The 27,991-nt window shown below is 39.2% G+C and overlaps 1 protein-coding gene across 1 annotated transcript; it reads left to right on the forward strand.

Annotated features, from left to right (window-relative positions):
* Window positions 1–1,341: 1,341 nt before the first annotated feature.
* MAPK11 (mitogen-activated protein kinase 11) lies at window positions 1,342–26,349 on the forward strand. Its single transcript, XM_026868086.1, has 12 exons — window positions 1,342–1,359; window positions 7,881–8,010; window positions 8,955–9,013; window positions 10,114–10,225; window positions 12,662–12,691; window positions 12,819–12,866; window positions 15,262–15,376; window positions 15,493–15,564; window positions 17,176–17,255; window positions 20,783–20,861; window positions 22,245–22,418; window positions 25,683–26,349. Exons 2-12 carry the CDS (start codon window positions 7,996–7,998, stop codon window positions 25,754–25,756), a joined length of 858 nt encoding a protein of 285 aa, XP_026723887.1. The 5' UTR covers window positions 1,342–1,359; window positions 7,881–7,995; the 3' UTR covers window positions 25,757–26,349.
* The last annotated feature ends 1,642 nt before the right edge of the window (window positions 26,350–27,991 follow it).

The following is a 27,991-nucleotide window of genomic DNA, read 5'->3' on the forward strand; positions in this document are numbered from 1 at the left end:
TCCAGCTACAGAAGCAAATTTGATCCTAAAGGCTAAATAGCCATAACTGAATTGTGTGCTCCTAATCCCCCAAACCCTGAAGGGTCTGAGCAGGCTGCACACGTGAATGGCCTGTCTGTCCAGTATTACTGCTCTGCAACCACAGGGGATAAACTGTCTGTGGATACTAGGGAAATGACTGTATGTATAAATATCAGCTACTAAAAATCCATGCCCCATCAAAAATCATGAAATTAGCATGAAGCTGTTAAAATCCCGTGCTTTCTGCCTCATGAGTTTTTGGACTGCATTAGCTTCCAATGTTCAAACTTTTCTCTGAAACTTAAGAACTGGGCAAATGTGCATATAAATAGAGATTCATATTTCATCTAGTGGAACTTCAATAGGATTATTAAATATAGGAGTTGGCAACACTGAAAAGGTAGGCCTAATTTAAGCGATGATTGAAAATTACACAAAGCAAAGTCTCTGTGTGAAAATTATGCCATCGCTATAAGCAGAATGATGGCTTTTTATCCTTGATCTTGGAAAGGACAGACAGAAAAAAATGTTTCATAACTGGGAAGGGTTCTGGGTCAGGAATGATTATATCTGAAAAAGCTATTACTAAGATTGTTACAAAGTTGTTTCTTGTAAATGAAGAAAATAGTAGTAACTGTGTTAATTTTAAATTATGAAAGTCTGTCTAAAGTAGCATTCCCATATTCTACTGAGGCATGTGAGCATACTGCTTAATGATGATGTCAGAAGTACTCACTGACAATATGCACTTAAAATGCCACTTATTTTCACTGCCTACAACAAATGAAATGCTAACAGTAAAGAATGGAGGTGGGAGATGATACCCCTTTGCAAGCATCAAAGTTTATCTCCATGGTACTATTCTGTCCAGCTACTTGAGGTAACTTGTAATCAGAGGTAAAACAACTTGGAATAAGTAGTTTCAAAGAAACTCAGGAAACAGTAGCTGAACACTGGAAGGATGATTTTTTTTTTCCAGGTGTGAGTATAGACCAGGTATTAAATGCAAGTGGCTGGCCAAGATGAAGCCTGTGGAGAATAACCCTGCAAAAGAAGGTGCTGTAAGTTGCCAGCAGCTGTTTGTGAGGCAATGCAAACACCAAGAGACTGGCAGAGAAGCCCTCTCCAGTTGATGTGGAGGTGGGGAAGGTGCAAGTTGGGTGTCATGCAGGGTAAGGGAAGGTGAGGGCCTCTAACCTTTTTCTCCCCCTGTTAAACTAGTTAAGAGCATGGGTTGTTTGTTTGTTTGTTTGTTTGTTTTTTAAGAAGCTGCTTTGAATCATTTTAGTCAGGCTGGTTACAGGCCCCCAAGGAAGGGTTTGCAGGTGTCAAGCACAGGTAGGTCCATATTGTTGCTGTGACTGGGACCAGAGATGTCCTATCCAGGGACTAATCTGAAAGCTGAACATTCTTGCAGAAATCATGCAGAAAGGGAAGCAGTTTATCCTGCCACCTAACAGTTTACTCGGGACAATTCAGGGGACAACCCAGATTGCAGTTATGATGATATAATAGCAAGAGGGGGAGACAGAGTCTAAATTAAGAAGCGTAAGTGTACAGGGGAGGAATGCAGGCAGTGGCCTGCTGCTTGCAAAATGTGATTACAGGGGCAGTAGCAGAGATCACAGATGCAAGTCACCCTTGAATCTGACAAACCTGAGAGATCAAACAATGTGAAATTATATTTTGGAATGCTTCACTGTTAATAACTTGAATTATGATGGTAAACCAGGCAAGGAAAGAGACTGAAGTTATTAGCTCTGATTATCATTTGGTATAGTTTCTTGACTGCGGAGGAGCTCATTTAAATAAAGTCAGTCCATGGCCTGTGCAGCTTCAATTCATGATTTCTCATTGGAGGTCCCAGGACTCAAGTGGCCGTTTGTCTTCTCTTTTTTTTTTAATTTATTTTTTTCTCCTTACATGTTTCCATCCTGGGTCTAAAAATCTGCTCTCATAAGAATTACTGAAGCCAAAAAAAAGGGCTTTGTACTATCTGAAAGCTTTGCAGCCTTGACGCATATGGAGGGTAAAAAGCAATCTGTCTTAAAGATCAGTGGGTTTTAAACCACTGAAACCCAGATTTGAACTTAGAATTGGGAGGAGAGGGATGTTTATCACGATAATGGGATTTAAAACCTAATTCCTCCTAGCCTTGTGTAATGTACACAGTATTTCACAGACCAGTACAGATGAGTGGGAAGGCTTGTGCATTACCAGAAGAGACGAGCTGTTAAGCACAGACTCCTGTTTGGAGCAATGTTATTTATTTATCTGGACAAACATTTACTTTTCCACTGGAAAAAAGTTGGAAAGGATAGAGAAAGTATGTGTTTGTGAGACTTGGTGGTGTTGTCCAGTGGCTTCATTGGCCAGGATTACACATAGAGCAAATATATCTGATCTTCATTACATTAACAGCTAATCATTGGCTTCCTTTTTATTTCTTCAAATTCACTTGGGTAACCTTCATGTTGTTTCTGTCGTCAGTCATGTGAAATTTAAGATATTTCTATTGTCAGTTCTTCTCACACTGTTCATTCATTGAGTTGCTCCACGTATTTGAGCAACAGTGTCCCCATATGCTGAATAACTGTGTCCCTACCCTCCTGTCAAAACAAGTATCTCTCTCATATCCCTTCCACCCACTCCTCAGAGTGAGACCAGTCGTCGTCTTCCTGTGCTTGCTTTCTTCTCTTGGGGAATGCCCTTCCTGAGGTACTCAGCAAAGCCACAACCCTGTACACCTTTAAAACTTTCCTGAAGATCTACTTCTGTGGTGCTTGCAAGAAACTAGCTAAGTAATCTGCTTATCTATTTCATGTATCTCATGAGTGACTTGCTCCTTCTGTGGTGCATGTAAGGAATTGTTTGATTAAATATACTTACTCTTTCTCTAATTTTGTCAAATAAAAATGTTGCTGGATGTGTGCCCTGCATTGGCCTTTGCAGAGGTTGGGTGAATTCTAGGATAAGAGGATCACGATCACCTTTTGGCTGCCACTCTGGTCTTCCTGCCCATTTGTTGCTTGTATCCTTTGTTGCTTCTCATTAGGAACATAACTTGTCCTCCAGCTGTCTGCAGATAAAGAGGCTTTGCTCTTCACTTGGCTCTTCATAACTATAGAAGAGCACCGAATGTGTAGGATTCCACCTACTTGGAGCTGATTATAGTCTTGGTGTATTAGTTTGGGAGCTACTCCAGGCACGATCAATGTTTTTTGTCACTGGCAGGTATCTGCTACTACAGTTTGCAGGACTGTTTAAAACACTGTTCATAAGGAGCTAATAGCATTTCATGTGACCATTGATTGTTGTCATCCTACTCCGTGCATTTTTCATGTTATCTAATTTTCGTGTTTGTAACTCTGAAAAAGCACTGTAGGATGTGTGTGAAGGTTCTTGGCTTGCTAATGCTCTCTAGCGAGCATAGATAGTGTTATCCACACTTTAAACAGGGAATTTCAAGGTATTTTGGTTGAACACAATTTTAACTGAGTGGATAAGAGTAACAATTTAAAGAAAATACTCTTTTCTTCATAAGAGAAGATAGCAAACTGAATCTTTTTATAACTGTACTGTGTAATGTCATGAAGTAATACATAGACTTGTGACTTCTTCAAGTAAGAAGGAGGGTAATTGTAGTGGGTGACTCTGTTCTGAGGGATGCAGAGGGGCCCATGTGTTGACCGGACCCATACCACAGAGAGGTCTGCTGCCTCCCTAGGGCTCGGGTCAGAGATATTAAAAGGAAGGTCACTGCTCTGGTGCAGCCCTCTGATTACTACCTGTTATTGGTTATCCAGGCAGGTAACGATGAGAGAAGTCTGAAGTCACTCCAAAAGGACTTCAAGGCACTGGGGTGGCTAATTAAAAGCTCAGGAGATCAGGTTGTGTTTTCATCAATCCCTCAAGTGGAAGGGAAAACCACTGATAGAGGGTGGAAAACACATCTGATTAACACGTGGCTCAGAGACTGCTGCCACCATTGAAATTTTGGGTTCTTTGACCATGGCGAGGTTTATAAGACACCTGGTCTGCTGGTAGCAAATGAGACAGGTGGGATGCAGCTCTTCCAGAGGGGGAAAAGGATTCTGGGGCAGGAGTTAACAAGGCTTATTGACAGGGCTTTAAACTAGATATGAGGGGGGATGGGGAGATAACTGGGCCTGTTAGGAATAAGCTCAAGGGAAGCATGCCAAAGCTTGAAGGATGGTGGACTGGTGAGGGCTCTGCCACTTCATTTGAGAGAAGAGAAAGATGTTTAGGAACCATGGAAGCACCTGAGAAGGGTCTGGTAGGGAATGGGGCCCACACTCACAGAAAGGTGTTGGATCCACTCGCTCATCTCAAGTGCATCTATACCAATGCAGGCAGTGTGAGCAACAAACAGGGGGAGCTTGAGGCAACACGAGAACTATGACATAGTAGCTATAACAGAAATGTGGTGGGATGCCTCACATGACTGGAGTGCCACAATCGATGGCTACAAGCTCTTTAGGAGGGATAGACAGGGAAGGAGAGGTGGTGGAGTGGCCCTGTGTGTAAGAGAATGCTATGACAGCTCAGAAATCAAGTATAGTGATAACAGGGCTGAGAGTGTTTGGATTAAGTTAAGGGCCAATAAATCAGATCTTGCTGTGGGAATCTGCTATAGACCACCCAACGAAAGCAGTGAGGTGGATGAGGCTTTCTATAAACAGTTGGGAGAAATCTCATGGTCCCTTGCCATTGTTCTTGGGGGGGACTTTAACCTCCCAGATATCTGCTGGGACCAAAATACAGCAGACAGGGAACAATCCAGGAGGTTCCTGGAATGTGTGGAGGATAACTTTCTCACACAGCTGGTGAGTGAGCCAACCAGGGAAGGTGCCTCCTGGACCTGCTGCTTGTGAACAGGGAAGAGCTTTGGGGGAAGTAAAGGTTGGAGACCGTCTAGGGTGCAGTGATCATGAGATGATCAAATTTTTGATCCTTAGAGAAACAAAGAGAGGAGTTAGTAAAACTGCCACCTTAGACTTCTGGAGGGCTAACTTTGACCTGTTCAAAAGACTGATTAACAAAATCCCTTGGGAGGCTGCCCTGAAGGATATGGGAGCCCAGGAAGGCTGGACATGCTTCAAGAGCGAAGTCTTAAAGGCAGAGGAGCAGGCTGTTCCCATGCGCCGGAAAACAAGCAGGCAGGGAAGGAGACTGGCCTGGCTAAACAGGAACCTTTGGCTGGATCTCAAGAACAAAAGGAGAATCTATTGCCTTTGGAAGAAGGGCCAGGTCTCTCATGGAGACTATAAAGATGTAGTGAAGTTACGCAGGGAGAACATTAGGAGAACCAAAACAAAAAAATGTTTCTATAAATTTGTTAACAGCAAAAGGAGGATTAGGGAAAATCTCCCTCCTTTACTGGATGCAGAGGGAAACATGGTAACTAAGTATAAGGAAAAGCCTGAGGTGCTCAACGCCTACTTCGCCTCAGTCTTTAGCAGTGGAACTGTCTGTTCCCTGGACACCCAGCCTCATGAGCTGGGAGATGGGGAGGGGAAGCAGAATGAGGTCAGCACAGTTGAAGAGGAGGTGGTCAGAGACCTGCTACACCACTTGGATGCACACAAGTCTGTGGGACCAGATGGGTTACACCCAAGGTTGCTGAAAGAGTTGGCAGATGTGCTCACCAAGCCACTGTTTATGATTTACCTGAAGTCATGGGTGACTGGGGAGGTCCCATTGGACTGGAGGGTGGAAAATGTGACACCTGTCTACAAGAGAGGCAGGAAGGATGATGTAGGAAACTATAGACCTGTCAGTCTATCCTCGGTGCCAGGGAAGGTCATGGAACAGGTCATCTCAAGTGCCATTAAAATTCATATAATGGACAATCAGGGGGTCAGGCCCAGTCAGCATGGGTTTATGAAAGGCAGGTCCTGCCTGACAAACTTGTTCTCTTTCTACGACAGGGCGATCTGCTTATTGGGTGAGAGAAAGGCTGTGGATGTTGTTTACCTTGACTTTAGTAAGGCCTTTGACACCTTTCTTCTGGCAAAACTGACTGCTTGCAGCTTGGATGGGCACACGCTTTGCTGGGTAAAAAACTCTCTGGATGGCCGGGCCCAAAGAGTTGTGGTGAACGGAGTTAAATCCAGTTGGAGGCCAGTCACGAGTGGTGTCCCCCAGGGCTCGGTTTTGGAGCCACTCCTGTTTAACATCTTTATTGATGATCTAGACGAGGGGATCGAGTGCACTCTCAGTCAGTTTGGAGCTGACACCCAGTTGGGTGGGAGTGTTGATCTGCTCGAGGGTAGGGAGGCTCTGCAGAGAGACCTGGACAGGCTGGAGCCATGGGCTGAGCCCAACTGGGGGAGTTTCCATAAGGCCAAATGCCGGGGGCTGCCCTTGGGCCACAACAACCCCCAGCAGCGCTACAGGCTTGGGGAGGAGTGGCTGGAGAGCTGCCAGTCAGAGAGGGACCTGGGGGTGTGATTGACAGTCGGCTGAAGAGGAGCCAGCAGTGTGCCCAGGTGGCCAAGAAGGCCAATGGCATCCTGGCTTGTGTCAGCAATAGCGTGGCCAGCAGGGACAGGGAAGGGATCTGACCCCTGGACTCGGCACTGGTGAGGCCGCCCCTCGATTCCTGTGTTCAGTTTTGGGCCCCTCACTACAAAAAGGACATTGAATGACTCGAGCGTGTCCAGAGAAGGGCAACGGAGCTGGTGCAGGGTCTGGAGCACAGGTCGTACGGGGAGCGGCTGAGGGAACTGGGGGTGTTTAGTCTGGAGAAGAGGAGGCTGAGGGGAGACCTCATCGCCCTCTACAGCTACCTGAAAGGAGGGTGCAGAGAGCTGGGGATGAGTCTCTTTAACCAATAAGTGATAGGACAAGAGGGAATGGCCTCAAGCTGGGCCAGGGAAGGTTTAGACTAGATGTCAGGAAGCATTTCTTTACAGAGCGGGTTGTTAGGTGTTGAAATGGGCTGCTCAGGGCAGTGGTGGAGTCCCCATCCCTGGAGGTGTTTAAGAGTTGGGTTGACATAGTGCTGAGGGATCTGGTGTAGCTGGGAACTGTCAGTGTTAGGTTAATGGTTGGACTGGATGATCTTCAAGGTCTTTTCCAACCTAGATGATTCTGTGATACGGGGATCATTTTTATTCCTGTGCTGCATAACAGGCAACATTTATTTGTTGTTTGTTATCTTGTCATGACTTTCTGATGCACAGAAAACAGTGAGTCTCCCTTTTGTGCAAATGGTGACGTGTATTTAGTGTCCTCTTCTGTGGGGCATCTCCATCTGTATGAAGTTAAGCACATGCTGTGTGTCAGCAGTATCCGTGGTCTGCAGTGTACCCCGTGTTCACTTGTTACCAGAATTTCCAAGGAAATAGTATGGCTTTGGCTATGTCAAAATCCTGGTTTGATACCAGTTTTGTGGCATTATCATCTAGCAAGCTAATGGCCACATAGGTAATTAATATTGCTAGGCACAATGTCAGTGTTCCTCTAATTAGTAAAGACTCCACTTTGTTCAGCAAGACCCAGAGTGAGCCTTGCCTTGGAGCTGGAGGCTGGGGATGCACTCATGGAGCTAATTCTCTGGTTACTTTTCCTGCCATATGGATAAGGGTTACCTGGGGACGAGTCCTGAACATTATCGTAAGAGTTAGTAATTTGCTAGATGGAAAACAAGGGAACTGTCTTTGAATAATCAGTTACTGCTGAACTAGCTCCCCCGGTTGTAGTCCCTGAGTAGAAGGTGGAAGAGGGCAAAGGAGGGAGTAAGAGACCCCAGGAGGGTACAGGTTTCTTCAGTGAACTACGTGAGAACTTTGAAGTAGAACATGCCATCAATGTGGACTTTTTTTTTTTTCTAGTTCAGCGTATGATACCAAAACAAGACAGAAGGTGGCAGTAAAAAAGCTTTCAAGACCTTTTCAATCACTTATTCATGCGAGGAGGACCTACCGAGAGCTTCGGTTGCTTAAGCACATGAAGCACGAGAACGTAAGTGGAGAGTGAGTTCTTTCCCTTTGGATTTTTATGACAGAAGTTTGGAATATAGGCTTAATTTCAGTTAGGTACAATCTTTTTCAAAAAAGTATATACAACTCTCTGGCTGCCCAAGGTAACTGGACCTAGCCATCTTACATGTAGTGAAGTCACCGGACTTTATAGAGACTTTCAGTAAAAGTCTGCCTTTTTATTGAAAAATGATCTAATTTTATCTTGAAGATGCAGATACTGATATCCAAAACAAGTGATCCTACTCTAACTAAAGTAATGAGAGTGTTCTGCTCGCTACTGTTGGAAACTCTTGAAACATCAGTCCAGGGAAAATGAGAACCTCAAACCTGCTTTTTCTGAATTTGCATTCTGTTGAGAAGTTAAGGGCAGATACTCTCATTGAAATTAACATCAGTGTAATATCTAGATGAAAGGTAATAGAACTTCAGATCCCAAATCACTGAGCAGTATTTTAAACTTATGATTTCAGTGGGAGTATCCACCTACTTACAAATAACTTGATGAACTGAAGCCTGAATAAAATATAGAGGATTGAAAAGTATCCTGAAGAAAAAATGCTGAAAAAATTAAATAACAACAGAACAAGATAACCCATAAAATTGTATAATCTTACGTATAACAAGTGTATAAGCTGTGTGTCAGCTTTTCTGTAATATGATATTACTTTTCTGCCTTTATTTCTGGTTATTTCAAGTCTTGTTGTAAGTACTTTTTTGTAATTAATATCATTTTCTGTTGATCATGGGGATAGCTGAGGCTATACCTGTATAGACCACCTACTCTGCCACTTATTTAAGTTTTCAGGATGACTATATGTCATGTTTTTGTAAGTTTCATCCCCAAAATGCTAAGCACTGCCAATAGTAGTTATGTGTTGCTTTACAGATTTCTAAAAATAAAATGTCAATTCCCTCATTTTTCAGGTTATAGGATTGCTAGATGTTTTTACACCTGCAACATCAATAGAAAATTTTAATGAAGTGTAAGTAAAATTTTTAAATCATTTTGACTAGTTACTAAGTAAGTGCCACTCTGGTTTTAAAAAGGAAGCATGTACTTTTCTAATAGATTGCAGCCACAGTTAGCTTTGTGAAAAACACCAGTAAAGCTTTTTGCAGCTTTTCCATGAAAGAGAAGGCAGGAGGATGGGCGTCATTTTTGTGCTTTGTTGTATGTTAATTAATAAGGCTATAGGTATATGGTAAATGGCTTGATGCTGCATAAATGCCAGTAAACTTCAAACTTTTTCAGTTCAATTATGTGTTAGCTGTAGATTATTTTTTCATAGCTAGACGGGGTAGTTCAGGAATACAGGACAGTGTGGGTTCACTGAAACAAGGTGAATTTAGGCTAGATTTCTGTCTAACCTAGGACTAGGTGTATTTTGGTGTTACTCATATGATTTATGCTGAGTTCATCTTGGTTTACATCGTGTATAAGCACTTAAGTAAACAATTTAGCAGAAGAAATAGTAATTAATATATTTTTGACTCCATGGAAATTAGTGTCCAAACCACTTTGATTCTGGGGCAAAATTACACAAATGAGAACTGGGTATGATTGATGTAGACTTCTGTCCCAGCACTGGTTTTGGAAAAGAATTGATGTTTCTGTGAAATTTGTTAAAAAATAAAACTTCCAGTAGGGGCAGGGAGGGAAGTTAAGCAAAACACTCTTATTTCAACCAATCCAGTGTTAATCTCCATCATCAAATACTCTGGGGCCTTGCAGGTGCTAGTTTTGGTGCCTCAGGCTTCCACTTTGATGTTGGGTGAGGCTTCCTATTCATCTCAAAATATGATGTGTTCTCCCCTCACTGAACTACTGTAGTGTGTCGTGGGGAAAACGGAGATAAAAGCTTTCAATGTACTGGAAGGATTTTTCTTCTTCATTATATTAAATCTCATAGCTGTATTCCATTATTAAAGTTCCTATCTGATTTCAAGGGCATAAACTGTGTGTTAGTAGAACATGGGAGTGTGTAGTTACTCTTTAGATGTGCTGCTTTTAGAAGGATTTACATTTGCCATTCTTAAATGAGGAGTGTTTCTTTGAGGTTTTTTCTCTGTTCTATTTTCACAGGTATCTTGTGACAAATTTAATGGGTGCTGACCTGAATAACATTGTGAAGTGCCAGAAGTTAACGGATGACCATATACAGTTTCTCATCTATCAGTTACTTCGAGGTCTTAAGGTACTGGCTGAATGTAGGAGTTTTAGTCAGCAATGTAGTTAACAGCTAGTTCATTGCAGTGACAGTATGTCTTAAGAGTGTGCAGATAGCAGCAAACATTTCAGAAATTATCAGATCATTTTTCTAACCAGAAATAAAACCCCAAGCCTGACAGTGTTTACATGCACAATACATCTGAATACTCCCCTTGAACATTAACTTTAAATCAGTGTCTAAGTTATTACTGAAGAAGAATCACTTGCTATATAGTGTCTGAAGCGAACATGTTCTGTAGCACAGTGTGTGTTTTAGACACTTCACCTGTCATGAGAAGGTAGTGAAAAAACTTCCTGAAGAATGTGAAATTGATAAAGAATGATATGGCAAGTAACTCACATTTGTGCTTTGAAAGACGTAGTTTGAAGAACTACAGCCCTGATTTTTGAAGTGTCACATGTGAAGAGATAACCAACTTAGTTGGGTTCTTTGGGAAATTTCTGGAAGTAGAAGTTTATCCTAGCAATGTATGATGTTGCACATGATCACCTAGGATTTACTCTGCCTGTAAAGTCATTGTTTCCTTCAATCATGTCAGTGAAAATTTATACAATTAGACAACATGGGTGATTGGCAATGAAACTAACAAAATTTTATTCTGAAAGAATTAAAATATGTATCATTTTGCTGACATTAAACATATAAGTGTCTATAGCAGGAGATGTAGAAAATGCTTCTCATTACTAGGTGATAAGCATTTTCTCGGACCAGTGTTGTTTTTCCAAGGCATAAGCAAAAACAAAAGAGATGGGTCAGCTGCTTTAGTAGCTAACTTAACAGTAATTGATATTTTAGACATGCAAAATAACTGTATATTTGAAAGCAAGCTATGATAAATACTGGCTCTGAAATATTACATGATTTTCAGCAAGTCACCTTGTGCCTGAGACAGTAATTCTTATTCATACATGCAGGTTCTGTCAATTTAAGTGCAGATTTTAGTGACTAAAAATTGCAGAACTGAGTCCTTAATTGCTTTGTCTCATTTACTTAAGTTAATAGCTTAATTAGAAAGATGGATTCCAGAGTTAATTATCCAGCTTGGAGTTTTGAATATAAGGCTATGTTGTGTCAGAGCTAAATAATAGTAAGAGTTGTGCTCTGGAGTGAATATTAATTTCAGAAATGCACTCAGGTGCATTTCTGGCTCTATTTCAAATGGGAGGGGTTGATGGTGGCTCATCTCTTCTGGAATTGAAATTCTCACATCTCATTAGTCAAAGAACATTTGATCGTATATAATTCCTCGCTTACATCTATGCTGGAGTCATTACAACATGTATTTGCATACCTGAGTAAGCTTTGGGCTCACTGGTAGGTGTGTTCAGCAGTATGGAGCACAGGCTTCATGCCCTGCAGAAGCTGTCCAGGCGGACAAAGCGTTAACATGGAGCTGCATAGTTTTGCAGGCTCCTGAGCTGGCTGGTAGAGGACTGCTTGGTGGCACCAAGAGGAGAGGAGCTGTTGTCAATTCTCAGCAGAGCAGGGACACAGCACCTTCTGTCGCCAGTGGTGGTTGGGTTTACTCTTCGTTCAGCTGCTCACAGGTGTTGTAAGGAGTGCTCAGGGGTGGCCATGCCCTTCTGATAAACCATGTGTAGGTCTGGAAGAAGAGTAATGCCCTTGTGTTTTCTGTGGGTATTCCCTGTTGATACACAGGTTTTGCATGTAATCTCTGCTCCTAAAAAAGAAGGTGAATTCACCTCTAGAGAATAAAGAGAAGGTTTTCAAGGTCTTGCTGATCCTGGTCAGTAAGGTCATAGATAGACTGGCTGTCAATCCTAATAAGTGAATGATAGGCAATTACAGAGTGAGTTTTTTTCAATCTTTGAGTTTTAATGTTTTATTAAAAATAGCAGAGACACTAAATAGCCACTTGAAATACTGCTTTGGGTCCCTGCTTTGAAAGTGGGCCTGAAGTAATGCTGTGGCTTAGGTGGGTATTTTTGTCACTAAGCTGTCCCACGGCATGAGTATCTCTCACCCACATTCAGTGTTCTTGGTATGGGAAGGTGACACATCATCTCTGAGTCAACCATACTGCTCCCTAGGCCACTAACTTCACTGAGCCACTAGCTGATCAACACAGACATCCAGATAAGACTGGAACAAATTCCAAATTGTTAAGAAACTTTCAACAGAAGAATCACTGCAAGTGCTGTCTTTTATGTTAGAATCTAGTCTTCATGGTTCCGTTTCTTGAAATATCTAGCTGTGGATAAAACAAAACAAGGAGGCTTTGAAGTTTGTCATACCTCTGTTTGATATGAAAATGTAGTGTGACTTCTTTTCTGTATGTAAAACAATCAGTCTCAGAATTGAAAAGATAAGACAAGTGACTTACCTTCCTTCACCTCTAACTTCAAATCTTATATTTTTTTGTTCCTTCTTGTTTCACAGTATATTCACTCAGCTGGAATCATCCACCGGGTGAGTTCACTCATTGTGGTAACAAAAATGGAGTGTATCCCTCCGTACGTTAAATGTGTTACTAAGACATAGTTATATTTTAAAAGGTTAAAATTGTACTTGACTAACTCTCTCTGTTCTGCTACAGGATCTGAAGCCCAGTAACCTAGCCGTAAATGAAGACTGTGAATTGCGGGTAGGTATCATGCTGTTGTAATGAAGAATGTTGTAAAACATCTCAAGATGACAGTTTTCTGAGAAAACATTAGCTACTGTTTTTATTTCTGATTCTATTAATTTCTACTGTCTGCTGCTGTTCCTCCCCTGGCATAGAAAACCCATTTCCATGAACATGTGTTTTCTCCCAAATATTAATTTAGTATGAACACAAGTATCTTTGCAAAATATTCATCCCTAGTTCCTCACAGACAGTACATAGGCTAATAATTTGGCCCATGAGTGAGTACTTAAGTGAGTATTTCTTAAAAGTTTGACCTGTGATATGTATCTGCATCTGCCATGTTTAGATGAAGCCTTGTAACAACCTTTGTTATGAAAAAAGATACCAGTGTTACCAGTTATGTTGCCAGTTACAGGCAGGAAAAACAAACAAACAAACAAACAAACAAACAAAACACACAAGAAACAACCACCCCACCACAAAGAACCCAGTAATCCACACTTCTCAAGTGCTATTTTAATGTACACCTCTATATAAATACATATATTTGTGTATCTGTGTGATACAGTATTGCATAAAAAGCATGGGATTCTAGAGAAGGAAAATATATCTTCTAGCTTTCTAAGCCTTTAAGCCTAAGAATGAGAAATTTAGCATTTCTCCATGACAGCCAGAGATATCTTTCTCTCTGTGACTGAGACTGATGTAATCCCTTTATTCCAGCTGCAAGGGATTTAACAAAATATTCCAAATACTACAAAATCAGCAAAAAGTCACAATAGTGAATAAGAGCAGTATAGTTAGGTTCTCACGCTAATCTGGATCTGTGGTGAGAAACTGTAGTTCCTGTTTGGTTCAGTGACACTTGCAGATCCTCAGCAAGTTTCATGATTATCCTTTTAATGTCTTCATGCATGTATGTTCAGCATCTGTGAAATTTTATGGGTCATCTGGGTCTGATCATGCACTCTAAAATGTGTGCTGCGTTTTTTGTATGGTAAGTAAAAGAAACTTTTAATCTTTTTCTCTATTATGGTATCTGTGCACCTCTGTTCCTAGCATTTGTTATGCTGCTCTTTGCTTTGTTTAAATTTATAGTTTTACTTCCTCCAATATCAAATTATTTTCTAGTAGAACAAACTAGTGGATATTTCCTGATACAAACAAAAAAGGAAATGGAAGGAAAAAAAAAAAAAAAAGAAAAACCTGTGTGTACATATTTGATAGAAGGGATCAGGTATTAAAAATACTGCCAAAATCCTTCTAAAAATAAGGGCATTATTTTTCACACCATTATTCATGCCTTGTTTTTCTCATGCTTTTATTTTTGCTTAAGAAATAAATAATGCTTTTAAATTATGTTACTGTGTTATTTATATCAATATTTTCCTGTAGGCTTTTTATATCTTTAAATTGAATTATAACTGAGGAGTTTTGAATGATACTCTTAAAATTTTCTTACTCCCAATGAAAAGGATTAGCCATCAGTTTAATAAATAATCCTGGATCTCACCATGGGAGGTTGCCACTGATCTCAATTCACTTTTCTGAAGAGATGCTAACTAGCTCACTAACTAGTGACTTAACAAACAGCACTAAGGCTCAGATAGTAGTACCCTTTCACAAAAGTCTTTCTTAAGAGTTAAGCATGCCTTCTAGCTCCGTAATTAGTGGGACACAGACTAATCAAAAAACAGAAAGCAAAGAAATGAGCAGGAAAAATTTAATTGAAATAACTTCCCGTCAATATAAACTTAACAAGGGAGAGCATATGGAGGGGAACATTTTGCTATCAAGCCTATGAGTAATACGTGTACCTAAACAGAGCTCCTTTGTTGTTTTGGGTGGGGGAGTTCTACTGAAAACAGATGGTGTGTGATTTAAATCTACCTTGTTATGGAGGATATATGTTTCTCTCTTAGTGGCATCAGAATGATGCATGATTTGGATAAATGCTTAGATAGATGTGAGAGGGAAGCAACAGAAATTCTGCAGATTTGTGATGAGCTTGTGTGGTCTTTAAATGTCTAAATGGCCAAGTGGCACTTGCCATTGGTATTTTACAGGAGCATTCCCAGTTGATAGTGTCTCATTTTTATTGCAACAGTGCTTATTTTTAGCAGATGAATGTCAGGGGAAAATTGAACTTGAGACAAAATGTAAAGTTTGCCTTAGAGAACAAAGGGCCAGGCTTATTGCAGTGGAAGCATCTTCATGCAAACATGTAGGCTGAAGGGGTACAGCAGGGAGAGCAGATGAGCTCGTCTGCAGAGTGTTGCTATTTCACTTCACCGATAGTGTGGGACTATGGATAAACAGAAATGTGTAATGGGGAAAATCAGTACCTATAACAAAAGTGAGAAGGGATTTTTTTAAATTATTTTTATTTTATTTTATTTTTATTCTGTAGATTTTAGACTTCGGTTTGGCTCGACAAACTGATGATGAAATGACCGGATATGTTGCAACAAGATGGTACAGAGCTCCAGAAATTATGTTAAACTGGATGCACTACAATCAAACTGGTAAATTGTGAAGACTTACTACAGCTGGATATAGTGATAGCTTTAAAACAAGGGGCAACTCTGTTTAAGGATCTCTTTGATTCATCATATGCATTTCTCTCTCCATTTTTTGACAGTTGACATCTGGTCAGTTGGATGCATCATGGCAGAGCTATTGAAAGGGAAGGCCCTGTTTCCTGGAAACGATTGTATCCTTAACATAAAACATAAAATGCAGCTATAAAGATACTCTCTAATTCTTCCTTTTTTTCTAATGACTTGAGTGTTTCCATGAAAATATTTTTGAGGTAACAAACTTCTAAAATAGTAAACCATTTTGGTTATGTTTCAGTTTAGTGTATATGACAGCTGAATATGACATATGAATATGAGACCACTGCTAGGAAAAAAAACAGTAACAGATGTTCCTAAACAACAAAAAGTTACATTTATTCTTTGATGTGTATCTGTATGTAAACAATAACCTAGTTACAACAGAGCAGTTTTCTTCCATGTGTGTATCTTACTGAAATAACATATGTTAAAACTGAAGCTGAAGGCAGTATTTTTTGATTGGCTAATATAATTTTAAAACACAAAACTGCTTTTAGGCTGGAAGTTCCTAAAATGAAAACAAATTAACTTCTAAGTAATAAGTGAATTAATAGGCATATTGTGTCCTGTTTCTAAAAAAGCCAGCAGTTCCAGAAATGCCACAGGACCAACAAAACCCCCTCTTCTCTTCAGCGCTGTGCTGTGGTCCCTGCTGGAGCGTCAGGGATTTGCATTGGCATTTTCTGTGCTGACAGGAGGAAAAAAAGAGCCATTGCTGAGGAGAGTGGTAAAATAATAAAAGACGACTGCAGAAAAACACATGAGGAATGAGGAAACAACTGCATCAGAGGAGGAAAGCTTTTATTATGAGGAACAAAGGCACCTTCTCCTGTACCGAATATTGACATTCCCACTACCCTGAAACCCCTCAAAAAGCAAACGCTTCTGCTAAAACTAAGCTGTTGCCAGGTGCAAAACAACACGACTTTGGAATTGCCTGAAAAACTGTTAAGAGAGATGAGAGACTAAGTCTCCCTGCTGACCTTTCTATTGTGGTCAGCATCACTAGGCTCTATTGTAATCATAGGCATTGTCCAAATGTTCATCAACTGGATGATGACTGTCCTTCAGACTGTAATTACATGATATGTGGTATTTGGAAGAATCAATACATCTAGTTTTCAAGAGATAAGATTTCTTTAGCTGTTATAAAATATTGTCTACAGTTATGTGATTAGCAATTTAAATAAAACTGTAAAATAACCTTGAATCTCTAGGGAAAATGTAATATGCTTTACAGATCATATATGACAATGAAAAATGAACATTTTCAAGGTTTTTAATCTTGAAACTAATACAAAACAGATTCTTAAAGCTACCAAATGAGAACTTTCCACTTACCAGCCCTCAGATTAGTAATCTAGCTTTATGTGCTCTATCGTATTAGACAGTTCTTCAGAAATCCCTCAGATAACTAAAACATAAATTAAGTTTAAAAATATGTTAAATTGGGAACTAGAACAGGAAAGGAATATTATGCATGCATCTTTCCCATGTACAGGCACACCTGACAGATTCCTATAGTACAACAGAGAATTTGATACTCCAGGACTAGGCTTAAGCAGGTTTCAGTTGGTACCCTTCCATGCACTACAGTGGAATTATCTTGCTGAATAGTTTTAAACATCTTAACTATCTACATGAAAGCTCATTAATTGTTTAAACCCAGAAGGACCATGTGCTCTTATTTCCCTGAAATAATGCAGATATTGATCAACTAAAAAGAATAATGGAAGTTGTGGGCACACCCAGTTCTGAACTTCTGAAGAAGATCTCATCAGAACATGTGAGTTCCGAGCTTCATTCAGTTAACTGACTTTCTGTCATTCTTTTCTCTAATTGGTATTGTATGTCACTGGTTGTGTTACACAGATACTCTGATTTGGAAATGACTAAACACTTTTTAAATTATCTCAATTTTTTGCTGCTAGAATGACACCATTCAAAAAATAATCTGTTTAGAGGTATCCAAATTTCTTGACTGTCAGCTAGATTAATTTGGATACTTGTCTTCATGTACCCTGTTTTTGAAAAGAGTTTTGCAACTGATCCTGATGACCTTTTATTTTGCTGCTGTACTTAGAAAAATTCAAACTGATGCTCAGTTCAGAGCATTATACTGTTGTTATTAAATCTGATGTCTCTGTATTTTTTATGCTTTCCATTGTTATAAGGGATCTAAACAGAGATACCAGAATCAAATAATGTGTGTTATTTGCATGAGTCCTCTTATTTGGATCCCTAATTTGAAATTTGTATTTATTCCTCTCTCTGAATGCTTGCCTCAGGTCCACTTTCAAGATAGTATCTGTAGTTAACAGTGTGATTTTTAACTCTCCATATGACTTATTTAAAATGATAATCTAGTTAATTAACAATTTCCACTTCGTTTCTCTGCTAAAGCTACACTTAAAGGATTCACTTTAAGCAGTAACTGTGGATATCCAGCTGAGGAATGAGATGTGGTATTGATTGATCGAGGCAGGTGATAGGCACAGTGTAAACATTCAGATAAACAACAGCACACAGATACCTCCTGAGCTGAAGCTGTTTTCTTAAACCTTTTCTGTCTTTTCTATATACACCTCAGATTAATACTAATGGCTGTTTTTCAGATTGTGTGGATACTGATGGGTTTTCTTTGAACTTAACAAATACACTAGTGGGTTAAGCAAGCAGGAGTAGTAGTAGAGCCAGAGCAACACTGTATTTCTGGAAGGTCCAAGCATAACAAAACCTCCTCAGGGCAGGCCAAGGCACAGCCCCAGAGTTTGTGGGTACCCAGCACCTGGGAATGGCTGGGGCAGGGGGAGGATCTGTCCTTGTGCCAGAGATTGCATCAACCAGCAGATCTCAGAATGTACTGTTTTAAGCATAGGTATAGCCTGTACGTGTTATTAAGATCCTACAGTTTTTGCAGTAACACATTCATAGCATATACAAATGTGTGGTTTACCCACAACTAGTCAGTTTGTAAACTTATGAGATTAAACACCTTAAATATTTACTGGAGATAGTATCTGCTTTTGTCTTTAATTTCTTGTGTTTCAGAGCATACCTCAGCGAGCTACAGGAACCCAGAAACTTCTACTGAGGCTAATTATACCTTTAGAGCACAGGGAGAACACAAAAAACAAGTTAATGAGTGGGAGTGCTGCTAGGTCACCTCTGGGCTGCTGCTAGCTGGTTAGAGGAGCAATATCAAAGGAGATACATAACCTTGCTTGGAGGTACATGTCTCTGCAAGGGAGTGCCTATTCTGTTCCTTCATTCTAGTTCTTCTTTACCTGTAGTTTGGCCTTACTGTTTAGATATCTCTTAATGCAGCTTGCTGTCCCAGACAATTTTTTTCCATTCTTCTAACAGCAAGGTCAGGTATTTTCTGAAACACCAAGACTGTTTTCTGTTATAAGTAGAGGATTAAAGAACTGGAAACTAAAACATCAATCTCATGGGATGTTTCAGCACAAGTTACTGAGCTGTTCTGTCAGTCTTTCATGTTAATATGGGTTTAAATTTCATTACTTTCAGAATAATTTCAATGTCTGGATTCTATTGGTTGGGTTCCTGTGGTGAATATATAAGCAGAGGGGACAGGTTGGGAAATATACTTTGATAGGTCTGTGTTGTTTTCAAAGGATTTCTGGGCAAGGTTGGAGATAATTTTACCCGTGTCTTGTTCAGTTGTGTTTGGATTAGTGATGTTAATTAGTGTCCGTGCAGAAACACATAATCCACCAATCCACAGATGTTTGTGAAGATAATTTTGTTCCTACTCTAGTCTGCAGCTTCCATGCAGAACGTGACAGCTCTCTCTGCTCTGCTGTTCATACATATGTATAAACTAATGCCCTGGAAGACTTGACTCCTGATAGCTGCACACATTCACCTTCTAGCAGGTGTTTGCTGCCTTTATGAACTTTAGGGGCATAAAATAGATGGAGTGAAGCTGGTGTTTGACCAGTCTTTCTACATGACTGGCTACAACTGCTAAGAAGAAATCATCCTTTTAGAAATCCTTGCTGTCAATCCCCATAATAAAAAGGCAAAATGCTAATATACTTTTAACAGGCTGGGGACATAATGCATGAAAGCTTGCTCATTTTAGTAAGACTCTGAAATGCGTCACTAATGGTAGTCTAGAGTTTCTATAGAGTATGCTTACATCTTACAAGAAGCGGAAAAAATAAATAGATCTGCCTCGTTAAATTAAAACACAGTTTGAAAATAAATTGTGCTACGTAATGATTTAAAATATCTTTGTATCACTTCATCGTAGCTGCAGAAATTAAGATGATAGCAGAGAGGACAGTGTAGGGAACAGGATCTGTTTCCCAAGTGTGGTTGTAGGATTGCACAGATGATATTTCAAAGTATTTTATAGTCACTTCATGATAGTCCAGAAGATAGTTCCATAATTTTCAATCTGATATTTCACTTGAAGCCATGGAGCTGCTTGGTATGAACAACTTTATTTCCTTTTCTGTCTTCAGTAGGCCAAGGATGCTTAGTTAGCCTCCTGCAGATAGTCTCCTTTTTAAGTGTGCAGGGAGATGTCCCTGTAACATAAATATGTTTTAAAAGGATTAAGGTTTTTTCAAAGACCATCTGGGGTTTTTACAGATTTGGGGACAGCCATTTGCTGCCTCTTTAACTGATCCATTTCAGATTTCCCTGTTTTTTCTGATCCCATCCCTTAGGATCAGCATTCAACCTCTTCTCTTGCTGACCTATCTACCTCAGCCCAGAAATTTGTAGCTCACGTAATGTCAGGATCCATACTGACATTTGTGGGTCCAACACGTGGGTAGGCTTTTCCTAGCTGAGTTTGGATGACAAGGCAAGATATAAATTCTGTTAAACATCTGAAGATCTGAGTCCTAAGAGTATCAGAATTCGTTCTTCAGTTAGTGAAGCTACTGTTTGACAGAGAAGGGAAGGATGCAGATTGGATTATACCACTTTGCTGAGGGTAACTGAAAGATGATTTAGGTTGCAATTTCTGGTTGAATGTCACATGCATGTGTTCCCTGGGGATATACTGCAGTGAACCAGTAAGCATAGGTGAAAACGTAAGTGCTAACATGTAACTCTTTAAGGAAAATACACCTGTTTAAAACTCTCCTACTTATTGTGCAATATACAGGAGCGACTGCTCAAAACACAGTAATGCATTATAGTTTTATGTGAAGAAGGTTTCCTATGTAGAAGAAACATTAAAAATATTACATCTGTTTTTTTAGAGTTGATATGGTTACTGTTGGGCAAAATTTAACCTCTGTGCATGTGGGTTGTATATTGATTTATTCCTAGGCAAGAAAATACATTGAATCTCTTCCACATATGCCTCAACAGGATTTGAAAGCAGTATTTCGTGGTGCCAATCCATTAGGTAAGAAAGTCAGACTGATATAGATTAAATCTTTCACTAAAATAGGAACTCACACCTTCCTTTGCTATATGATCTCACATAATAATGATTAGACCAGTGAGAAGAGCATTGCTTAACCTTTCAACTTGAGACAGCTTCCTTCACGAAGCATGTGTCCTTTGTTTCTGATGGAGATTACGGGAACCTCCGAAAGGAAAACGGTCTGTGGATGAAAAGCAAAAGCTGGCTATATATAGCAGAAATAAATAAAAATGTCATGGGGTCTAGACGAGAGACATCACTTCTGGCTCAGAAGGCCATGAGCTGTAAATTGCTGGCAAGAAGAAGAATATACCAGGAAGTGTAGCTGTTTGAATGACCCTTTTGAGTATTATTTTCTAGGAATACATGCACCATTGTTTGACACAGGATACTGGGCTAGACAGACCTTTGGTCTGATCCTGCACAGTTGTTTTTATGTCTAACCAATTGGTTCTGCCTGTGCAAAAGAGATGTTTCTGTGAACCATTTCTTGTGACATGGCAAAGGAGACATTTGAGTCATTGGATTCATCTTGCAACAGTGCCTGGTCAGTTCCGTTGAGTGCACATTATAACATTTCATACAGGGAAGTATTATGAGTTAAAATAGTCTGAATTTGTTCTGTGTATTAAAACACAATTTTATTTTTACAAATACCAGTAGCTGTGAACACTTTCTTATAAAAAATGGGATTTATTTTCATGAGGTACATAAGAGCATGCTACATTAATATCATAAAAGCCAATTAATGCTGCTGCTTATGAAAGCACTAAAAATCTTTTTTATATAGTATTTTAAATAGTTATGATAAACTTTCCATAGAAAAACAGTTTCAACCTTGGAGATCTCTCTCTAATATTCTACAACTGTCAACTTCAAACATACTTTCTTTATGCTGAGTCCTGTAAAGTTGCTTTGTGGTTTTCATCTGATGATTTCATTGGTGCATGTAATTAAAAGTGTAATCTCACATTCACAATTTTAAGTTACCTAAGTTTGCACTGGTTGGGACCAAGTTAAGCACATGATGCACAACCCAGGATATTTAATATTTAAGCACACAGAAATCTTTCCAGAATGAAGGCCTTGGGTGTCTGAAGAGGTGAATCAGATCTCAAATAGACTATAATGAACCTTTGTGCATAGCACATGCAAACCAGAAGCTTCTTTCAGCTCTGAAAATTGTACTCACAATAAAATCTTCACAAGTTATTTGTTATACTGCCTAAATTTTGTGGGTTTGCCAATGATGTTAACTATGTTTCAGGTGAGTGAGAATAGATTGTGTATAAACATTTGTCTTCTCTTTTATTTATAAATGGTCTCTTCTGGCTTTGAACCACGTTTCTCTTTTTCCCTTAGCTGTAGATCTTCTTGAGAAGATGCTTATATTAGACAGCGATAAAAGAATTACTGCCTCAGAAGCACTTGCACATCCATACTTTGTACAGTATCACGATCCAGATGATGAACCTGAGGCTGAGCTGTATGATGAGTCAATAGAGAATAAGGAGCGAACCATAGATGAATGGAAAGGTAACAGAATTGCACACAGTAGTTAACACATGCAGCAAAACAGAACGTTACTTAAGTAATTTTTCCTCTGTTTTTAACCAGAGCGTTTGAACTTGTAAGCGTCTGGGAAACAAGATAAGTCCATGTGTGTGCTTGTGGGAGTGGAGAGATGGAAAGGGTTGTGTTTCCTCTCTGGATTTTGCTCCCCTACCCCGTTCTATCATCTCCTCACTAGGTTCCCTGTAGCAAGTTTAATCTTAACTAAAAGCTGATGATGGTTACCAGGTAACCACATATTCTGTGTTGCTTTTAGTTTTCTAGGTCAGATCCTCAGCTGAAGTAACTGTCCAAAGGCAGGTGACACTATTTGGGATTCTGGTCTAGCTTTGTTCAGAACCAGAAATGAGTATTTTCCACATAGACGTGTATTTTGTTAATCCTTCTTTAGATTGCTAAATAATTAGGATTAATAGATAAACTACGCTATTGATCCTGTTTGAGATGAGAGTTGATGATTTTACTTAGGAATGACACCACAAAACCCATCCTTGAGAAATACTGCAACAACCTTTTTTATTGGTTAATTCCATGCTTGCATCATGATCATATTGCACTACAGTATCACGGAAGTAAGGTGGCTAAGTTTGCAAGTACGCTGAAAAGTACAGTCTCATTTCATCATTGTCTAATGAGGACATATTATGCTAAAAATTCCTTACTAGACATTTTAAATTGAAAGTAACGTTCTAGAAAACTAATTGTTCCTGTTTATCAATAAAGTCCTTTCCTTGGCTTAAGATGAAATAGGTATTCTATAAAATAAATGTTCTTCTGTTTCTATTTGTATATTCTATAACTTTTACTCCAGAAAGATCTGATCAAAATGTAATGACATAGTGGGTAGGTTTATGATGAAAAATACTGACCTCCCATGTCTTACTCATGCCCTTCCACTCGTGCCATGTTTTATCGGGGGCATTGCAGGGGAGACAAGCAGCAAATACATCTGAAATATAGATAAGGGAGGGGTCATGGGGATCTCTATAATGAAAGAACCTCCCAGAGCCCCGAAAAGGGTTTTCTAGAGACCTACTGTGTCTGTACAAACAAGGCGGATTGACTGGTATCAATTACTCCTTACACATGCTGTCCTCTGCAAAACCTGGCAGCATACGGCACCACCCATACGTCTTGTTTACTGAGAGGCATGTTCAATTTGCTGCTGTACTTACGAGTGGAAGATTTGTTTTCTGCTACTTTTTCAGTTGACTGAGTCTCTAACAGGAAAGTTTAACAACTTCTGAGTCATGAAGCTCATTTCTGTTTGTGATGAAACTCAATTGAAATTATTTCAGGAACAATCTTAGCTTAACACTTTCTGAACTGAAATGAGGATGTGGAGGTGAATTCTCTAGGAAAAAACAGTATCATATTTTTCTTCATCACTGACCTTGCTGGAACAATAGGTCAAATTCCTTCTTTATACAGAAGGAAAAAAAAGGCCTGAGTCAAAAATCTCAAAACTGGCACAGGACATGCAGATCTTCCTCCTGGCCATACTTTTATCTCAGGAAATAAACTTTATTTTCAAGTACAGTGTGCACCACATTTAAGTAAGAGACATGAAGATGACTGTTTGCATAAAACATTTCTATTGTTGAAGAAATACTGACACAGTTTCTCAAGATGTCAATGGCATATTTTGCTCTTTTTCTGTTCAAATTAAAAATTAGTGGCACTTAATCTCAAGAGGGACTGAGCACCAAAGTAAAGAGATTTCAGACAGTTTGTCTTACATGTTATGCACTTAAGAGTTTCCTTGGCCTCCACTGCACACTGCCGAGGCTTGCAGCCCAAGCTCAGAGACTTTTTTTCTGACATGTTTAATGAGTCAGAAAGTATTTCAAAATTTTGGAGGCCGAGAGTATGCTATTCAGAGTTGAATGATATGCACTGTCTCTCCTTAGCTGTTGCTCCACTTGCACGTACCTCAGCATAACTTCAGTACTCTCTACTGAGTAGGTGTCATAAGAACCAGGTAAAGGAGCTTCATAAACGTACCATGCACAGCCAACAGGAATAATTTCTAATAGAGTTCCAGATGTGCAATTTGTGAGGACACTGGCTTCCTCCTAGTTCAGTCAAGACCACTCTAGCTCCTACCTGGCTGCCTGTGACCAGATGCTACTTAATAGCTGCAAGTCAGTCACTGAAAGCGTCACCTAACTAATCCTTCCTCCTCAGGGGTTCTGCACCCAGAATTTCTTTCAGCGAAATCCTTCACCAAATCTGTCATGCTAGTCACTGTTCACCATGCTACAGCATAGCACAACCAGAGGGTTAAGCAAGATTCATCCCAGAGATTTTCACACACTTTTTAGAGGAGTGCTAGGTCTACTTGCAGGTGTAATAGCAGCTGTCTCAGACAGATCTGTTTAATAAGCAAGCTAATAGGCATGAGTTTGATGTGATTTAAACATCACTGTTTGGGAACAGAACCTGAAGTACTGCATTGTTAGGCATATATTTATGTGTGAAGAGGATCTGGTCCTTAAAATACAATATCTTGCTTCAGAAAATACATAGAAGGTAGCTGCTGTCAACATATTTCATTACTATGCAAAGCACAAAACAGGACATGACTATCATCATGAAAAGATAGAGGGCTATTCCTAAAGCAGGGTAAAATAGCAGGGAATCCATGTTTCTAGCTAAGCCCTTCTTAATGAAAATAAAACTGTTACATGCTTCTAAGACAAAAGATGTTTTTTTCCAGAGGACCTTAAAATTGTTATTTGCAATAAAACATGAAAAAAACCAACCCAAAACCTAGATCCCAAGGCACTATCACATAATTGCGAGTGATGTATGTTGAAGGAAATTGACTGAGCGATGATAAAGAACATTCTCCCCAGTTAAAAGGTGTATTTTAAAACCTGCTTGGGCGCTTTTAAAGATTCCATTTTCCGTTACATTTTGTCTTTTATTACATCATTTTAGCAGGTCATCTGACAGCATAATTGATGTTTCCATTTCAGGGCCTGTGTGTTTTAGTAATTAGCTGAAGGGGACAGACATGTTGTACAATAACTGTATTTGTGAATCTAATCTGAGGTTAACAGAAGGATTCCTCGTGAATTCAATCTGGTTTGGGATCTGGACTCTAAAAAGGCCAGAAATGCAAACTACAACTCACATGCATCCATAGAACTGTTTTGTCTGGCATAGTTCTCTTTTGCAGAGAATATCACCTAATTCTTCTCTCTCCCTTACACCTCTCTACAGAACTTACCTATGAAGAAGTGATTAGCTTTAAACCCCCTGACTTAAAAATGGATAGCCTGGAGATAGAACAGTGAATACAGGCAGCTCTGTCTTGCCTTGCTGCACTATGAAGACTGTTAAAATATAACCATGCAATTTAACCTGTGGTCAGACGTAGATTTTACTGTCCAAAGATGTTGGAGAAGATGTGGAAAAGCAGAATACAGAAGCCAGATATCTGTTTTGGGTGGGGTTTTTTTTGCCTTGTGATATGAATGTATTCCCAACTCACAAAGGGTGATAAAGAACTGCTTCATTCTGAGAAAATTATGCACTGAGTTCTGTCAAGCTGTGTGTTCTGCATGTTTCATTTTATCAGTTGTATTGCCAAAATAAAGGTGACTTTTAAAATTAATTTTAAAATTGTACATTTAAAGCATGAATGTATACAAACTTAAACATAGAAGTCCATACAAGCAATCAATTATTTTTTTTCTGGCATTTTATCTGTCCATTTTCATATTATTTATAGTTAGTGCCTTTATGAAGAGAGGGTATGGTAGTGAGATAGACAGAATATGCATATGTAGTCAGATCTGTGGTGGTCTTACAAATTTACTGGATGTCTCAAGCAATCTTAACACCAGTTGAAAGTCAGTGAAAAATAAATCTTTGTCTTCTGTTGCCATTCAAGTGTCTGTTCTCATTATTTTCCCCATGTATATTTTTTTAAATCTGCACAATAACAGTTTGTGAGATGATTTTTCTTCCCCATGTTACTCCTAACCATGGCATGGGTGGAGTGCTGGTGAATTATCCCAAGTTTACAGGAAGGTGCCCTGGAGGCACTGTGGCAGACCTCTAGTCTTCTGCAAGCTTCAGCAAAGTCTGTCACAGATAGCAATGCAAGAATACTTGTTCAGTTCACAGCTTTGAATTCAATACTCCTCATTGTCTTATCTTCCTTCACATAATCCTTGGGAAAATAATCTAATAATTGCCACGGGAAGACATGACAAAACAAAAAGATTTAAGAATTTGTTTGTGAAAAATAAAATATCCATCTCATCTGACTTTCTTTTTAAGCAAAATTTTAAAGACTTTCCAGCTCTGAGAAGTTGGAAAATTAAATAATAAATTACAGGATACACCAGATACTTTCTTAAAGAATTAAATTTATCTGATTTCCCCATTGAAGGCATAATACTGGAACAGGAATATACTTTGGCATGAGGCCTCTTGTGGTGTACTAGATGTGTCTTTCTACATACTTGTGATTCACAGTTGTTTAATGTTCATTTTTGTCTTGTTCTTGCTCTATCAGAGTCATTTTGGAGGTGGCTTTTATAATATTTAGGTTTTCTGCAACTTTTGTTATTAAAATTCAGTTGTACAGCTATTACATGAGGTAATGAATTCTACTGCATTTATTTACCTTCCTCTGTATCTTTTCTATGTAAAAAGAAAAGCTTTTTCTTAATAAACATTTTTTAAAAAATCAAGTCCAAGAACTTTGATTTTTCAGAGATACATAATACAGTATTGTTTGTATTCTTTGAGAAATTTTCCATCTTTTCCATCTAGAAAATGTGTTCCTAATTTGTGGACTAAGTGGTTGACTGCTGTTGGTAATGTTGACCAGTTATCCAATCCTTACCAGTGGAATACAGCCACTTGTATCCAACTTGCTGCAGGGCATCTTAACCTGAAAGTAAATGCCTGCATGGATTTCTTGTGAGTCCTCTGAAGTATTGTCTGACCATCATTACTTTGGCTTCCTATGAAGATGGATGAGGCCTGTAATGGTCATGCAATGACTGAATTTCATGTTGACTAACATAGGTGAAAAGGTTGTAAATTCTTAAATTATTTGTCTGACTACATAATGAAAATAATCACTTAGTCATGTCTTAACTATATTTTTTCATTTGTTTGTTTACCATTTAACAGAAAAGTACCTCAGTGATTTATTTTCTCTGAAATCTGGTAATGAGCTTGCGAGCCTGTTCTGCAGCTCTATTTCTGCTGGAAGGGCAAGGACAAAGTAGAGATTTCACAAGAACCTCCTGCATCCAAATATAATTAAATTAGTGGGGGCTTTGTCCCATCATTTGTTTAATCTGGTTTCCTGGCTATGAGAGTGGCTGTCACCAAACGTTACACATCCTTTGAAAAACTCTGTGGTAGGCAAAGACAAGAAGGTCTGCTCTTACCATAGTTCTGCTGCTTGAGGTAGAAAGCTTTATATCCCCTGCAAAATTTGTTTTTCTGGTAACTCTGAATCTTCCTCTGAATATTTCCTTTTACATTCAGTTATGTAATTTTTTTCT

The sequence above is a fragment of the Athene cunicularia genome (assembly GCF_003259725.1).
Source record: "Athene cunicularia isolate RWA chromosome 1 unlocalized genomic scaffold, athCun1 chr1_part2, whole genome shotgun sequence".
NCBI classification, from domain to species: domain Eukaryota; kingdom Metazoa; phylum Chordata; class Aves; order Strigiformes; family Strigidae; genus Athene; species Athene cunicularia.